Below are 17,215 nucleotides of genomic sequence, written 5' to 3'. Positions count from 1 at the left end.
CAGATAGCTATTTCAGAGTTATGAATCAATACACATCAACATCCTGATTATCGAGGAAGCCGTCTGCAAACTTTTATTATATCACAACACATTGTATTACAGTATAATGTATTGTCCCCTAAATAATATCAACCTTTGACCCCAAGGCTTAGAATTGGAGATGGCAACAACATGACAATTATTGTATATGCTTAAAATGATGAGTTTGATTATGCTTAATGCAAATATAGATAGAGAATAAATATTTCAAAATAATACTTGACAGCAGTTACTTACAATAAGGACAATTTATATCTTAAGATGTATCAAGTATGAGCTTTAGTTACGTTATGATGCTATGAAGGCGGATCAAAAATGCCCGAGGAAGTGACAGAATGACCATTGAAAGTTGATTCAAGCAGGTTTTCGCCGTGAACTTTGATATCTGAGGGACGTGAAAGGCAGGGTGTCTGTAATCTGAAGAAAGTACACCCAGTTTTACTAGCCTGCAGCCGACGCCGTGCTTGGAAACATGGTAAGTTTGCTAGACTGCTGTGACGAAAATACGAGTGGGGAGGGCGTGGAAAGGATGCCCCGCATGTTTTGGTGTTGAACAAATAAATCTTTCCTCATCAACGAAGTTCACAGCGTTAATGACCTTTCTGCACCTGTGAACAAAGAACCAAACAGACGGCAATAAATATTCCTGTAAAAGTAATGATTTTGTTAACTGGGTTTTACATGTACATGTCATGATTCAGATGTTATAACGGTTATGACTCATATGTGGACGTTTTTTAGTCCAATTCTATGCTACGCAACAATGATTTTATAATAGAATGGAGTAACCTAAGGTTGTTAATTAAATGTATCTTACAGGCATCAGACGAAGCCTCTCTTCGGGCCCTGGAGGGTTTATTGAATGAATTCTTCAATGGTTGTACCTCAAATGAAAGAAAAAGGGAAATTGGTAAGTTTTTACAATTTTAGACCTTTCTGTGTAACGTTATGTTGTCAGAAGATATTATGACTTGTCTTGAAAGTTTTGAAAGATAGAAATTGTCATAAAGCATTTTTTGGCCCACTTATTAGCTAGGTGCTGGTATGAAAAGAGTTGGATGAGTGCTAGTAGTTGCTTATAGCGTACTACCACAAATGTACAATGTCTTTGTACATTTGTATCTTTGATATGGTGCACATATGTATCCATAACTGTACCATATAGATGAGAAATGCTACTACCGTTTCGGTATTACCACATAAATTTAAAGTTTTCTCCATTCAGCCTGTGAAGTAAGGCTTCGGAAACCCTAAACCTTCCTACACAAAATAGCAGTCCTACCATATGTTTCTCATGGTTTCTTTTGTAATTCTGCCCTTGCAGAGCAGCAGCTTGGTGCCTTTGGGCAGCAGTCAGGAGCATGGCGGCACTGCTTCTACTTCATGTCCCAGACACAGAACGAATACGTCATGATGTACTGTCTCACTGTGCTGGAGGTATGCTTGACAATCTACACAACTCTGACAGGAGTTTCAGCATATAAATCAATAGCCAGTGTAGAGCTGCATAGAGGGAAGCATCGTTTGTGTACATTCTGAACAGTGATGAAACAGTGATTCTTGTGAGATAGAGGCAATAGATATGGTGTATACACATAGAAATATTTAGATGCCTCAAAAGACTGTGTGTTGGTATAGATGGATATGCATGTACTGTATAAAGATCTTTGTGACACACATTAGCGCTACTAGTGTTCCTATGAGTTTGATGATTAAGTGTTATAAAACCAACATACATGTAGGTCACTTTGCTTGTGTTTTTATCTAAGACTATGTGCACTACAGTATGAAAGCTGAAACAATAGCCATACATGCATGTCAGGAAGGTCCTTTTTATTCGACTGAGACATGTCCTACTCAGTACTGTGCAAAGCACTCAATTCTGACATCAAATAAATGTCAATTCTAATGTCTTCCTGAATACTTGCACATTTTTCTGACAGTCCTGAAAGTTTTGCCTCTCGTTTTTCTGTAGAACATCGTGAACAAGCTGTGGATGGGCATCCTGGGACATGACAAGATGGAGATCAGAACATCGCTCATCAACTTCCTCATGGAGAGACACAAGGTCGTTGCCCCCTACGTACGCAACAAGATCTGTAAAGTCATAGTGGACATCGGACGCATCGACTGGCCACATTTCTATCCTGACTTCTTCACGAATATATTACAGGTAGGGACCATGATAGAATATAATTAATTATTAGGTTTTCGTCTTGAAGATACATGTTCATTCTTTCATCAAGGGTTTAGGGTTTCATTTTGGTGTATTCTGCTATCACTTCACTAGAAGACTACTAGTAGACTGCAGGATTAACTATTGATGTTTCTAATTGTTTTTGTCCTTGCCTGTCCTATTTTAAGTTCAGTAATGATTCTTTTGGATATGACCACTGGTATTAAAGGGAACTTCATGTGTTAAAATTATAATTTCATTTCATCTTTTTTTTTACATAGAAACCTTTAACCGAGTGAATAAAAACATGTACATGTACAACATTTCCTCTTACATGCTGCAGTTTCATTGCACCGGTAACAAATGTGGAACTGCCTCATGAACGGTGAAAAGGGGGCACGAATTTTGTCCCCGTATGACTTAAAAACTAATAGGGGCTCATACATGTAGATATGATGGTATTCGACCCACTAGTAATAGCTTTCCTGTTCTAATATGCTTGTACTTACTTTCCCAGTTGATCCAGCAGCCGGAGACAGCCTCTCTCGGCCTGATGATGCTTCAGACAACATCAGAGGAGATGGCGTGTCCGCGGGAGGACCTGAGCGTGGCCAGGAAACAGGAGCTTCATCGGCTGCTGCTGGAACAAGTACCGACTGTTCTCAGCTTACTCTCAGGTCAGGAGAGTGGAACAAACGCAGATGGAAGTCTGTGCTTCTTTGTGATGTACAGTGTATTAGTAGCCTGGGATCCAACTGAAAGCTATACCTGCTCCAATATTCCTCTCTGCCTTCAGAGTGGAGGTAAATTGGAGAAGGTATACTAGTAACTTTCAAGACGGGATTCTAGGCTAATCGGTTATTGTGTAGTGGTCAAAGTGTCTGGTACAGAGTATCTATAGGTTAGGGTACTCCAAAGCAATGTTCAGATGGATAGCTAGTCTATTCTATTGGTTAAATAGATGTAATGCCTTTCTGGTGAGGTTTTCATCAGCTCTGACAAGCCAATGTTTGGGAGTGTGTCTATATAACTATGCTTTTATTTCACCTAAAGTGCTGTAGTGTTAAGTTGTGAGATTCTTCCTTTGTAACACCTTATTGGTGTGATTTTCCTCAGGTTTGTTGGAACAGGTTCTTGAGAAGAGTAGCCACATGGTCACCACGGCAACACCGCCCCCTTCCCCCAACCATGACGACTCCAGTAACAGCTCCTGGAACTCCTCACCTATGAATTCTGGTAAAAAGTTTGATGTTACTCACTTGTTTGAAATTTTAAGGTTAGCTATAGAATTACAGATTGATGTTCTTAAGAGCGTTAAACTTTGTAATAATGTTTTGCTGACATTCAACTTTATTCTATGTGGTGCACCCAATATTCTTCCTGTGCACCTAATTTTCTGGGTTGGGTGCACCAGTGCACCTGTTTCCAAAAATGAATTTCGAGCCCTGCATAATGTAGCCTACCGGTACTAGACATACCTACATATTGTGACCTGTGATTGGAAAAAGCTAAGCCATGACGTTGTGACATTGTTACACAAGAAGTTTTACAGGATTACTTTCTGAAAGGACTGAAAGAGGCCATATACATCAGAGGCTTTCAGCCATCCCTCAACCCAGACAATAAGTTGCCGAGTACCTTTGGCCCACTCTTTGCTGACCCACACTTCCATTCAGGTCACTTGACATAGACTTTGGATCATTTCAACTAGAGAAGTATCAATGGACTGACCAAAAGCCTGTATACAGAAATAGGGTATAAAATCTGTATAATACTCAGATTAAGATTTGTTATTTTTTTATGTCCCCACAGGTAGCATCATCAGTGGAATGTTCCAGGTGAGTGACAAGGAGAACATCCGGCCGCTGCCGTCCCTTGACCATGACAGTGAACACATGAGTGCCCAGGCCCTGCAGTGTCTCAACCACCTCTTCAGCTGGATCCCTCTCTCCTCCGTCATCACTCCATCCCTACTCATCACCATATTCAAGTTTGCCAGTTTCGGCTGTGACCCCAACTCTCAGGGCTCCCCTAGTGGCTTGTCGAACTTTGGCGGCGGCCGCAACGGGGCGGGAAAGACCGCGAACCTCGGCATACTGGCCATGTGTTGTATAAACGAAGTCATGTCAAAGAGCTGTGTGCCGGCGGATTTTGAGGAGTATTTGTACCGGATGTTTCAGCAGACATTTCAGCTGCTACAGAGACTGACAAGGGAGCCGCCATCAGGGGCTTATGGAAATAAGTTAGCAGAGCTAGACGAAATGTAAGTTTCTGTCAAAATACATACTTTAGGTAATACATTGATGAAGGGTAGACATCCAGGTAATAAGATGCACAATACAAAAGTTACTCAAGCAACTAAAAGATCTATCCAGTTGCTTGAGTAATTTTGGTATTGCACACATAGGTAATATTTTTAGCTACAAGAGTATATCATTAATAGTAGTTATTCCTTTTTGTGTACTTCTCAAATAGTAAGCTAGGAAGTCTCTGGAAGATTGATGAAGTGGCTATACCCAAAAGTACCTGTAGATATGCAGGAAAATTTTGCTCGTCAAAAGGATCGCTTCTGATTTAGTTTTACAAGCTGCCATGATATGCAATTATGCAAGAGTTTCATACTTACCTTCTAGCCATTTTTAGTCAGTGCAGACTTTTGTTAATGCAAATACTGTATACTTTGTTTCTGTGAAACAACTGTATTCAACTTGTGTCTTTATCCTGCAGGTACATAGACAAGTTCACAGAATTCCTTAGGTTGTTTGTAAGTGTCCATCTGAGAAGGTTTGAGTCCAACTCCCAGTTTCCAGTGGTGGACTTCCTCGCCTTACTGTTCAAGTACACTTTCAAGCAGGTGAGGTGGTCTCAAGTTCACCCCCCATCAACCTTCACATTGTTTCTGTCAGGAAATGCTCTCTAAGCAATGGCCGTAAGCCTCCTCTTTTATGATTGAAATCTGAACAGAAACAATATGACTGTGATGATTTTTTAAGGGACTGTCACTTATAATCCATTTAAAATGGCACCAGTGAAGTTTTCATAGTTCCTGCACCTACCCACTTCTTTCAATTTGACAAAAGTAATGACAGTAATCTTAGCAAAATAACTAATGCAAATCAAGGCATTGATATTTTGCGTATGTGTAAGGTATGACATGCTAGAATATTATTTCTTATTACCTACAAGTACATGTTATTTGTTTTTCCGACTAATAATAGAAGAAATCTTAAGTGTTTTTCAAAGGTTATATTAGAAAGATGTGTTGTTCTTCCCCAGCCTCAGCAGGAGGGTTACTACGCATGTCTGGACGTGTGGATGGTGTTCCTGGACTTCCTCCACAACCTCACAAAGGGCAGGAACGCTGATGGTAACAACACAGTCGCCAAGTAGGTTCTATTCATCTCCCTCAGAAGTACTTGTCACTGTTAATGGGAGATTGTACACAACTGTCTAATAACTTGTATTTCGAATGTCTTCCGGACGTTTTCTAGTTATTGTAAAGAAGTTATTGTAAAGAAGTACTGGTTAGTTATGCTAGTTCATTTTAGTGATGCTAAATAAGAGTGATGGATGTCACTCGAAACGTCCGGAAATAAATCTCTGAATTCTTATCCAGTTGTAGAGTTTAAATTCTCTTTATATATTGTTTACCTGGATGTCTAACCTTCACAAACACACCATTGACATGTTGAAGAGAAGCTGTTGACAGTAACATGTGCAGACATCAGTAAAAGAGCCTACTTCATGTAATTCAGGTACAAGGATGCCCTGGTGACCCTGATGTGTGAGATCGTGCGGAAGCTGCAGTTCAGGTACAACCAGGCCCAGCTGGAGGAGCTGGATGACGAGTCGCTTGACGACGATGTAAGATCGCCTCACCCTCCACACAGCACCAGGCACCAGCGCCCTCCCACAGACAGCACTGTACTGTCCACACTTCTTCTCTCATACCTTGTGTCTGTACTGTCCTCACTTCTTCTCTCATGCCTCGTTTTTGTGCTGTCCTTGTTTCTGTCACAGTCACTTCCTTCTATGGCTCTAGCCAGCACCCATCATTCTGTCATTTGACAGAGTTTTGCTGCATATGATGGAAAAGACTATACCGTCAACCTTGATAAAAAAAAATTGGTGGGGTAAAGATACCAAGCCCAAACACTGATCTGGAAATGACGAAATGACGAAAATTTGTGCAGAAGGACAGAAAAGAAAAGATTTTTCCATCAGAGTGAATTGGGACGATGGAAAACAATCGAATTGGCTAGAGCCTGCTTTCTTTTGATGCTAATCACTATTTCATTCTTGCTCTTTTTGTACTTCTCTAAGATATGTTGCTTTTCAAGATGATTCATCAATAGATACACAAGAACAGATTGAAGCATTTACTTCATCCATGTTGTGATGCTTGTAATTTTGCTAAGTTGAAACAGTTGCTGTCATTATAGACTACATTGCAGCTTGCTCAATGATGATTGATGATTTCCTCTCCTTCAGCCATATTTGTAATGCAATATTTAGGATTCTGATGAGAACTGCATAAGAAAGTTTCCCCAAGTCTTGTCTGCATACAAAATGCTACGTGGTAATGAAATCCATGTTGTGCGACCCTGATATCAGGAGGAGACAGAATGGCAGCACTTCCTCAGACAATGTCTTGAAGTGGTGGCCAAGATAGCTGAACTGTTACCAGAGGAGGCCTTCAGGACACTGGTAAGGTTTAGGGATGATTTTAGTAACTACCTACTTCATTTTTAGAACCCTATTTTTTCAATGTAAATGTCATCTCTCTGTATCTGTGTAAATGTTAAATTTTTTTCAACATACTTAATGTTGCATTTGCAACACTTGTAACATGCCAGTTGAGTGAAATAAACCTGTATTACTAACTGAATCTTCTGCATCTTGCATACATGCTTTGATATGTATGTACTTTTAATTTTTTGATAGGATCTTGTTGCATCCTTTATAATGTGCAGTGTCATGTATGAAGTCTTGCTACCAACCATGTACATATACAAAATAGACTCAGCCACATGTGTGTATAACTTTACCTCTCAGTACCCTCCATTTCAAGAGTACCTGGACATCTACCTGGGATTGGACCAGTATGTACTTAGTGAGGCAAACGGTAAGAATCCATCCCTGTGTAGCTCAAACTGCCAACTTGCTCTCACTTTACTGTAGCCATATTTTAGAACTGACTGTCCAGTATTTGCTACATAACTGTGTGTCAAATTTTGTCCATTTACCATCTGAAATGTTTAAACTGTTTACCAATGTCTTGACAAGGTGTTTTGCCAGCAAAAATAATGGTTAAACATTGCAGAAATGCTTTTGAAAACTTCCTCATTTTGGAAGGACATTTGTATTGCACAAATTACAGATACAGTCATACCTCTCTAGTCTCTATAGTAAGCAAGGGACCTGGAAATTGTCACTGACAGTAGATACAAATGTAGGTAGCCACAAGAGACACAATTCTTGATGCTTTGGTTAATGGGAAAAATAAGGGACGACCAGAAAGTGACCAAAATGGCTGGGTAGTCCTTTTTAAACAGTGGTCACTAGTACAGGTTTGACTGTATGTGCTTGAAGTACTACTAATGTTGACATTTCTGCATTGATTTAATGTTTGCGTTTTTTGTGGTGACCCTTTCATGATTCATCACAAATGTACCACCACGTAAATGCTTGTTCTGTCTTTTCCCCCGTTGTTTCAACCACACACTTGAAACCACTACAAATACTAGTACTCAATTTTCTCCCTACCACAAAATTAAATCCCCACGAACTTAAATCCTCGCAAATTTATGGCATTTACAATAACGGTTTGATTTCCATGTCTTGCCGATGTTCAGGAAGAAGACTGAACATCACAGCGGAAAATGAGTGCCGAAGGCTCCACTGCAGCCTGCGGGACCTGGGCTCCATGCTGCAGGCTATCGGCAGGCTGGCTGAGCACTTCATCGGGGAGATGTTTCCTCAGAGACTGCAGGACGCACTGTCGCTGGTGGAAAGGCAAGGAAGCTTCAGCTTGTTTTGTTGTATTTTGTATATATTGTAACCATTCTAAGGGCTTAGCCCTTTCTAATAGCTATTGGCTAGTTGGGCACACATCGCTGTATGTATCTCACAGCCAAACCAGTAAATAAATGAATAAAAGATCTTAACTTCTATTGTCATTACACATATAGCAGCTGTGGCCAATGCCTTTTGTAATGTACCATGGGATTAATGACAACACAAAATGAGATGTACTTTAGTAACTTATAATGCATCAATCTGGTCTTACACAACTTGTACCTAATGTAAAAGTTAAAACTGATAATTATGTCATTATTACTCCGGGAAGGAGGATGACCTCCTTCTGGGAGTATTTGTTTGCGCGTTTGCAGCTAGAACTCACGTTCCCGTCATCGCATTGGTGTGTAACTTGGCAAATCATTTGCCAGGTTGGGCGTGGTGATGCACAATGTCTTTGTTACACCGTAATTGCTTTTATTGTCAATGCAATATCGTTATTGCACCCCTATAATTAATGGCATGTGCCACTGCTCTGCCATAGATACCATGCTTTAAATCCATTCCGCATCGCTGAATGTCGTAACCAGATACAGGGTAGATCCTTTCGCTACTTGTTATACCTTAAAGCAGTTTTCCAATGGATACGAACAAAGAAAAGCTTTTTATCAATCATAGAAGAGGTGACTTTGATTCAAATTGTTGTTCTGAAAAAACAAACACCTGTTCTGAAAAAAATGAAAAAACCTCAGCATATGTATACATGATAGCAGTGTCTGATAATATCCTATTTTGAGATGTCTCAATTTCATTTTTCATCCAGACTGTGCCAAGCTGCTGTGTATGGCACCAAGTTAAAGTTATACGATGTAAATACTGCCATTCCAACTGTCCTGCGCCCAGACTTCATTGAAGTGTAAGTTCTTCTAGTTGTCCTTTTAGAAACTGCCTTAATATCTCAATCCTTGCAGATGTACATGTATGTATCTGAGAAAGTCACATGAATTTGAACTACCAAAGTGAGCACAAGTGTTACTGAGACATAAATGTAGTACAAAGTCAATCAATCAACTGGATCGATTTTCTAAAGAGTCAGACGTTTCAGATAGCATCCACTATCTTTCATCAGTAAGTTAACTGAGAATGATTATTAGAAGAAGTGTAACTCTTATATTGAGACGTTTTATTTATGTATTTATCAGTTAGTAACACTAACAGGAAACTTAGTACCCTTACCATTTTTCCAATACTAATGACCATTTTTCATATGCAGACACGCCCAGTCCCTTGCAGCCCTCCACGCCTACTGCCATTGGTTGTCACAGTTCTATCACCTGACCAAGCAGACCAATCACCAGCAAGACAAATTTGCTTCTATAGTCTCTACCATTGTGGATGCCAGCACACCACTGCTAAAGACTCAGGTAAGATTTGTTTAACTTGTTGATTTGTTTAATTTTGTACAATGAGAAAGAAATTAAAGTACATTTATTTCAAATTGTATTTGTTACTGCATGAAAACAAGTTATATCATAGCTCTACAACTGACCTGTGAAATATTTTCTTTGAACATCATTTATGTCAAATTGAATCAGATATTCATAAAAGTTTGTAATGGTGCATGATACGTTAGCTCCATTATCATTTATTAGCTGGCTTACAGACCCCTACCACTTAGAAAAACATTCTGTTTTGAGTGATATCTGGTGCAGCACCCCCTAGTTATGCAGTTTAGATATGCAAGTGCATTGCACCGGGGGACGTTGCATTGGACATCTCTTATTCAGAAGACACATTTTGTTAAATTGGAATATACGTGTGACGGTTTTGTGACCTGTCAGATTAATGCTAAGTAAGTTAAATGACAAAGACTTTTTTCTTCTTTTTCTTGTTTCCTTTTATTCACTTCTCTGTTGATGTTGTTGTGTCAGATACCCGAGAAGGTGAACCTGTCCGCAGCCCACCTGTTCCTGTCCCTGGTGACGACGGTCCGTCCTTCCTTCCTCATGGCCCTGCCTGCCATACAGACCCTGTTCTCTAGTGTCAGCCATGGAGCCATCACCACATTACCAACAGAGGTCAGGCACTGCAGTACTTTTCCTGATACCTTAACCTTAGCTGGATGATAATGTTTAATGTGGAAGTACCATATGAAAAGTCAGGTCAGGTTTTCCTGATCATGCTAGACTTTATTGGTATTTTGGACCTGTACCTAATTGATTGTACATGTACCAATACTATACCGGTTGACTGTACTGGTACACATCTCTGGACTGTACCCTTGTGCCACCAGGTCCAACTGCTGGTATGCAGAGCGCTGTCACACATTTTCGTGCTGCCGTGGCCTGCAGTGGGGGACAATGAGCAGGAGTGGGAGGCCAGGTCCTCAAGTCACCTCAACTTTCTCAAGGAACTCACCAAGGAGTACCGGGGCATGAAGGACATGCCAGGACTGTCTCAAGACAAGAACATGCAGGAAAGAGGTATGTGAGACTACTCAATTACTTTGTCCAATTATGTGAACAATATTGAAGGACTGAATAGCAAAACAAAAGGAAGATTGACATCAGTTTTGATACTTGTTTACAGTGAATTTTAACTGATTTGGTATCTAAACCAGAAGCATACTACATGTATGTCTTTGGTAGACTTCAAACCTCTGGCTTGGTACAGGAACAGTTTGTATTTCAGAGTGATGAAAGCTGATCTAAAAATGCAGGTTGGTAGAACACATTAAAAATGTCCACTATACTATTATGACAATAGTGTTCTCCAGGTGTTACTAAGATACTACCAGGTGTTACTAAACCTATTTGACATCCTGTATGGATGAAGTAGCTTGAGTGTTGACTAGTTTATCCATGATTTGTCCAGCTAAACCGGAGATCAGGAGAACGTTGATGGTGGTGTGTGACTTGGCCGAGTCTGTAGCTGGGGAAGTGATGAAGACACGACAGATCTGTTACCAGTCTCTCCAGGAGTCGGTACACACTACCCTGGCAATACTGCCTGTCTACATACACCAGCCAGGTAACAAGGCACCAGAGTACATGTGTAGCTTTGATTAGTAACTTGGAAAACAACATAGCTTCTATAGTGTATCTGTCTCATGTGATAATGCTATAGATTGTTAGACCAGTCCTAGAACAATAGATTTACATAATGTGAACATCTACTAGTATTGTATGATTTTACATGACTGTGATTATTCTAAAGTCCAAGATTGTTTAACAAGTTTTTGTCCCTTTCTTAGATGTGGTAGAAGACATGATGAGCTTCTTCCTAGCGCTGTTCCAGAGTCTGAGGGTACAGATGGGGGTGTCCCTCACAGAGAGGATTATACAAACTTTTATGAACATGTTTACAAGGTACCCATCAAGTCTGGTGTTAAGCTGTAACATACCTTCTTCTTTAGGAAATCAACTAATACTTTTTGCTATCTGAATTTGTTCATGCTGTCAAGATGTTTTTAATATCTTAATATGTGCTTTACTCAAAGAAAGTTAAGTAAGGCTACCTATCTCCTTGGAAACTTTGATCATTATCATCTTAAGGTGACATTTGTACAATAGCCTCATGTAGCAATGTTTTAATCTTACGGCTGGTAGCTTGTAGGGATCACAGATATATCCTCAACATGTCACAGTTTATTAAATCACAAAATGTAAAGGATGCATGTATATGCATAATGTAACATGCATAGAGGTCGACACACAAAGTATATGTGTATAATATGTGGTTTCTTTCAATGTACAACAGGGAGCAATTAGCAGAAACAATTCTTCATGAGAGCAGTTCTGGGTCCAGAGTTATAGAAAAGTAAGTAAACTTTCCTGAAAGAAAATCAACAGGAGTTTCATTGAATGTCATTGATATTTACTTTTCTAATTGTACATGATGTTCAACTTCTATTTAACTTCCTGTATCTGTGTTACTGGAGTCTTCTGACATGAATACAAATTGATTTCTGTCTTTGATGTGTAGAGACAAAAGCTCTTAACTACAACTTATTTGTCACCACAGATTTCTTAAGATTCTGCAGCTTCTTGTAGAAGAGCCCGGATCAGCCTTTAAGACGTTCATCCCCAGTATTGTATCCCTTTGTATGGACCAAGTTTACCCTATTATTGCTGAGGTGAGTAACCTCCATTAACATTAATCCTCCAGGTTACATAAATCCACCACTTTGAAAAACAGTGGGTTTGAGGGATCTCTAGTGCAGCACCCCCACAGGTTTGCACAGTTTAGATATAGAGGAGCACATTATACGGGGGATGTTGGGTTGGAGATCTGTTTGATGGTATCTTTTAATGGTGGCAGAATAATGTACCCTGGTGGAATTATGTTATTAAATGTTACTGTTGATAAAAACATTTGACATTCAAGAAACACCTAATAAAAAGGAGGTAAGCAAAATAAACAGGTATCACATTTTGCAATAGAGCTCCATATGCTATAGTATGTGATTGATCAATTTAACCCTCCCTTCCTGTTTCTGAGGTTGAGATGTTGTCTTCCTACTTGACTTCTGTCACTTGATCCTGTGGTTGTATTGTTTCATTCACAAAAATGTAACTTCTGCAAATTGTTTCTTTTATTTGTTTCTTTCTTAAATCTTGTGAAAGTAAAGTATCTCTCATGACCACAATTTTCTCACCAGTGCCAATGTTGTTGCAACTTGTTCACTTTCTTTTACTTTCAAATGACTTGTGAACTTGATGAAGTTTTTTACAGAATTTCTTCTGTGCATCTGTCAAGAATGTTGCAGACATCAACACCAGAAATATGTGCTACTTTGACATGTACATTTTTCCTGCCTTCATGCATTCTACAGAGAACAATCCCAGACATCAAGTCGGTTCTGTTATAACTGTGTGTTATTTGATTTCCAGAGAACAATCCCAGACATCAAGTCGGTTCTGTTCGAGCTGCTGCACCACCTGCTGGCCCACAACTGGAGGTTCTTCTTCAGGTCGTCAGTACTGGACAGCATGCAGTCTGGAACGGAGACCGTCGAGAACCAGCAGCAGTTCTCCTCCATCATGCTGGTTAGTTAGTTAGTTCGTTAGTTCTCAGAAAAAAGTCTGGTTCTGTGTCCAAGACTCTTACTTTGTCCAGTGAGGCCAGGTGTCCATATTGATTTATTTATTTATTTATTTATTAAACTTCACAGAATGAAATCTGAGAGGTGTTGGCAACAAGATCGATGCATCCTTTACAAGGCCGACACCTCCAGAGTACATTTAAAAACAAATTAAGAATCCTCACTAATATAATATCACAATACATTCAAAAAATGACAATAATAACAGTAATAACAGCAAAAAAATGTTCAAAACATCATCTCTAAAGCCAATTCAACATGTGTATGTGTTATGACAGTTCCAAAGTTATTGAACTTGGGCATTTGTGTTCAAGGAACCTGGTCTTAGATGCTGGTTAGCTAATCATCCTTGTTCTTTAACATCAGCTGTTATGGCGAAGGGCAGTTGTACCAGCAATACAGATACAGAACATATTCAAATGAAATCTTTGACTGTAATTGACATTATAAAGATCCCAGACATCAGGTACTCTGTTTCTGTACACAAAGTTAAGTGTTTGGTAAGCATTTATTTGTTAGAATCAGTAAGATCAAGGAATGATGGTGTTACTATACCAATATGGAGCTTTTCCATGTAAAGAGATTATCTTTATATCTTGACTGGAGTCCATTCCTTGCTCCTCTCTGCAAACCTGCAGGCGTTTGGGCAGTCCTTTATGCAGCCTGACATCACCATCTTCAAGCAGAACCTGGAGGCCCTGGAGAGTCTCAACAGCAAGCTCAAACTCTACCAGAAGGTGGGATATTCCTTATAGATACTTGTTCCTGTTCCTGGTGCTGAGTACTACTAGTAGTATACAATACCACCAGTACCACAATCCCTGTCCCTGTTGCTGAATTTATAATACCACCAGTACCCCAATCTCTGTCCCTGGTGCCGAATGTACAACACCACCAGTACCCCAATCTCTGTCCCTGTCCCTGTTGCTGAATTTATAATAACACCAGTACCCCAATCTCTGTCCCTGGTGCTGAATGTACAGTAACACCAGTAGCCCAATCTCTGTCCCTGGTGCTGAATGTACAGTAACACCAGAAGCACAATCTCTGTCCCTGATGCTGAATGTACAATAACACCAGTATCACAATCTTTTCTCGCCATTTGACTCCTATTGCCATTACTCCTGTACTTTCTTACTTGCTTTTATAGCTGGTATTGTATCACCTCAATCCCTTTCCTTGGTGCTGAACATCAGCTTACTCTTGAAGAGGAAGTGGTTGGTTTGCTTCTGATACCCCAAATAACCTGGTCTGTTTTGTTTACTTTTCTTCCCACCGTGGACAGTCCATCTTCAAGAGCAGCCTGCTGTTCCAGTTCCTGAACGTGCTGCTCCAGGTGTTGGTCCACCGGTCGCACGACCTCCTGCGAGAAGAGATCGCCATCGCAGTGTACAACATGGCATCCGTGGACTTCGACGTCTTCTTCACCACCTTCCTGCCACAGTTCTTATCCGGCTGTGAGGGACTCGACCAAACCCAGAAAGCCATCCTGGCTCAGAATTTTAAGATGGAGAAGGTGAGTTTACTTTTGTAGGCACTACAAGCCTGCCCCTTGAACTTTTTGGGAAGGGGATAGAAGACATTTGTAGCATATATTGCAATGATGTGCATTTGAAAAACTGTATCAAAATAACATTTTAATTTGCCTTCTAACCCATGCCCCTTGTGCAATAGACCGATCCCAAAGCCACGCCCCCTGTTCGATTTCGAACACCTCCGTCAAAAACAGGGTTTGACGGACCAAACATGGCCGCCGTGGCTAGGTTGAAAATAATGCCACTGACTTCGGTTTAGCTTTTGTGGCACTGAAACCCTTTCAGAGCGGGCCAAATAAGAATGCTATTTTTTCTTTGTTGAAGGCTGTATCCACCAGGTTGAGTTGTTTAAGGAGGGGGTAGGTGTAGTTGCGGTGAGAGCGTAATGTTTTCGGGCAATGTTAAAGCGGTATGCGCCGCATAGCTTTCCCTTGTAGGTGGGCATCAGCGCCCAGTTTCTGACAAGCAGCCGATGCACGTGTAAAACAGGGTTCGTATATCTGTGACAGGGTTCCCACTGTGTTGACTGCATGCATAACAGCTGCATGGTATCTAGTAACTAAAAATTAAAATGCATTCTTTTACTTCCCTGTTCACATTCAAGTTAACCAGCTCAGACACCAGTAACTGAAGAGACGAAACTCTGCGCTAGCGGACTTTGTAGTAGTCAGCATGTGGTACAAGCTTCCTCCCCTTGAGTGCCCGACCTATTTTCTTTTTAGATTCGTTTTTATTCTGAGCATGCATTCAACCAATACAGTGGAAAACCTGTCCCAGATATACGTACCCTGCTTTACACGTGCCATTTCTGCCCCGCCAACGCTGTTTTTGACGGATATGGGCTGAATAGAACAGGGGGTTCTATTGGTCTTCTATTCGTTCGATATGGTGTTCGACAGGATCGGTCTATTGGAAAAGATCTCAAGGAAGGTTGAGAATACACTGTACTTTCTCTTCAGCAGAAGTTAACAAGTAAACTTCAGCAGTTCAATAAGTTGAAATAAAAAAAACAAAATGTACTTCTTTTAAAATGAACTGTGCAGATGAAGGGTGTAGCAACTGCTCAAATGATGTCAACAATTACATTTCTATCAAGTGAAACTGTACTTGTAAGCAATAACAGGCTTTATTTACCCCTTGCTTCTACAGGATTTGCCATCGTTTACCCAGAGCATCCATCGGTTTGTGAACGACCTGCGTTACTACCGGCTGTGCAACAGCAGTCTCCCCGAGGGAACCATCAAGTTCTGACAGCAGCCCCCCTCCCCCTTCTACCATTCCACTGTTCCCACAAGCACATGTCGTCTTGAAGGACGACAGGCCAACTTGTACAGTACTGTGTATATCAGTCTCCCTGTTGTGTAAGACTTGGATGTGCAGGGAACTATAGCAATCATCAGATGCAGGACAATCTACCATCCTTATTTTTGTTCTGATGAGACTGTACTATAGAGTACTGGGAAAATGTCCTGTTGTTTGTATGATAGAAAACAGTTGATGTCCAAAGAGTGCAAACACATGATGGAATGTGAATATGTATCATACTGTACAGTACAGCTTCTGTTGCACCTATTGTTTATCATGGCCAGGTTGTGTACTGACAGAATAGAAGAGTGAACTTCTTTTTAAATATAGCCCATTTAGTTTAGAAAATTGTCAAGAATACATCTCATACCGTGATATTGTGTTCTGATGCCGAGACGTGAGAGGACTAAAATTGTACAGATGTATTGTAAATGCTGGCCAAATGTTATAGTTATACAGTACTTGTACTTGGAACACCAGAGAATTACATTGCATTGGTCACCTTAACTTAAAAAGAATCTAGAGGAAATAACTTCTTCCCTTGAATTCTACATGGAGCCTCCAATGATGAAGAAGATGATTGCTTGTAAAGTGTCAAAGCAGTTTGTTCATAAAACAGAGCAATAAACAGTCATTGATGCAAATACATGATAAAGAGCTGTATTTTTTTTTGCTGTTACTTCTTGTCTGATAGATTTTTCAGCTGTTCCTATTCCTAAAAGCCACCAGTAGCATCACATTGTTCACGTAACCGTTACACTATATAGCACTCAGAAAAAGTTAGGGAGCCCTGACTCTAAGCTTCAAGGATCTTTTCATCAATCCCCTCTCCCTAAAAAATCATCTAGGTCAGCAACATATGCTAGTAGTATGTAACTTTATGTGTATCGCTTTTCCAGTTTTAGCAACACTCTAACGTTACATCTAAGTCTGATATAACGTTTAACTACCAATGTTACAAATTTTGACATTGACCTCAACATATTGACATGTAAAAAAAACTATGGCTCTTACAAAGGGCTAGCCCTACATAGATAT

The 17,215-nt window shown here is 40.1% G+C and overlaps 1 protein-coding gene across 3 annotated transcripts; it reads left to right on the top strand.

The window, feature by feature from the left end:
* Window positions 1–319: 319 nt before the first annotated feature.
* LOC136440167 (exportin-6-like) lies at window positions 320–16,823 on the top strand. Of its 3 annotated transcripts, none has more exons than XM_066436033.1 (25): window positions 322–514; window positions 859–949; window positions 1,364–1,476; window positions 2,015–2,212; window positions 2,733–2,892; window positions 3,332–3,451; window positions 4,028–4,478; window positions 4,943–5,069; window positions 5,492–5,601; window positions 5,971–6,139; window positions 6,830–6,922; window positions 7,271–7,340; window positions 8,071–8,230; window positions 9,057–9,149; window positions 9,507–9,657; window positions 10,165–10,311; window positions 10,527–10,716; window positions 11,108–11,263; window positions 11,487–11,601; window positions 11,993–12,052; window positions 12,257–12,368; window positions 13,126–13,281; window positions 13,976–14,074; window positions 14,623–14,853; window positions 16,022–16,823. In XM_066436033.1, exons 1-25 carry the CDS (start codon window positions 512–514, stop codon window positions 16,121–16,123), a joined length of 3,477 nt encoding a protein of 1,158 aa, XP_066292130.1. In that variant the 5' UTR covers window positions 322–511; the 3' UTR covers window positions 16,124–16,823. The 3 variants fall into 3 exon arrangements, with proteins under 3 accessions (XP_066292132.1, XP_066292130.1, XP_066292131.1); XM_066436034.1 differs by having other exon boundaries at window positions 323–514; window positions 5,971–6,079; XM_066436035.1 differs by lacking the exons at window positions 13,976–14,074; window positions 14,623–14,853; window positions 16,022–16,823 and having other exon boundaries at window positions 320–514; window positions 13,068–13,147.
* The last annotated feature ends 392 nt before the right edge of the window (window positions 16,824–17,215 follow it).

This window comes from Branchiostoma lanceolatum, chromosome 8 (assembly GCF_035083965.1).
Source record: "Branchiostoma lanceolatum isolate klBraLanc5 chromosome 8, klBraLanc5.hap2, whole genome shotgun sequence".
Taxonomy (NCBI): Eukaryota; Metazoa; Chordata; class Leptocardii; order Amphioxiformes; family Branchiostomatidae; genus Branchiostoma; species Branchiostoma lanceolatum.
This window is presented reverse-complemented; position numbering and strand designations above follow the sequence as displayed.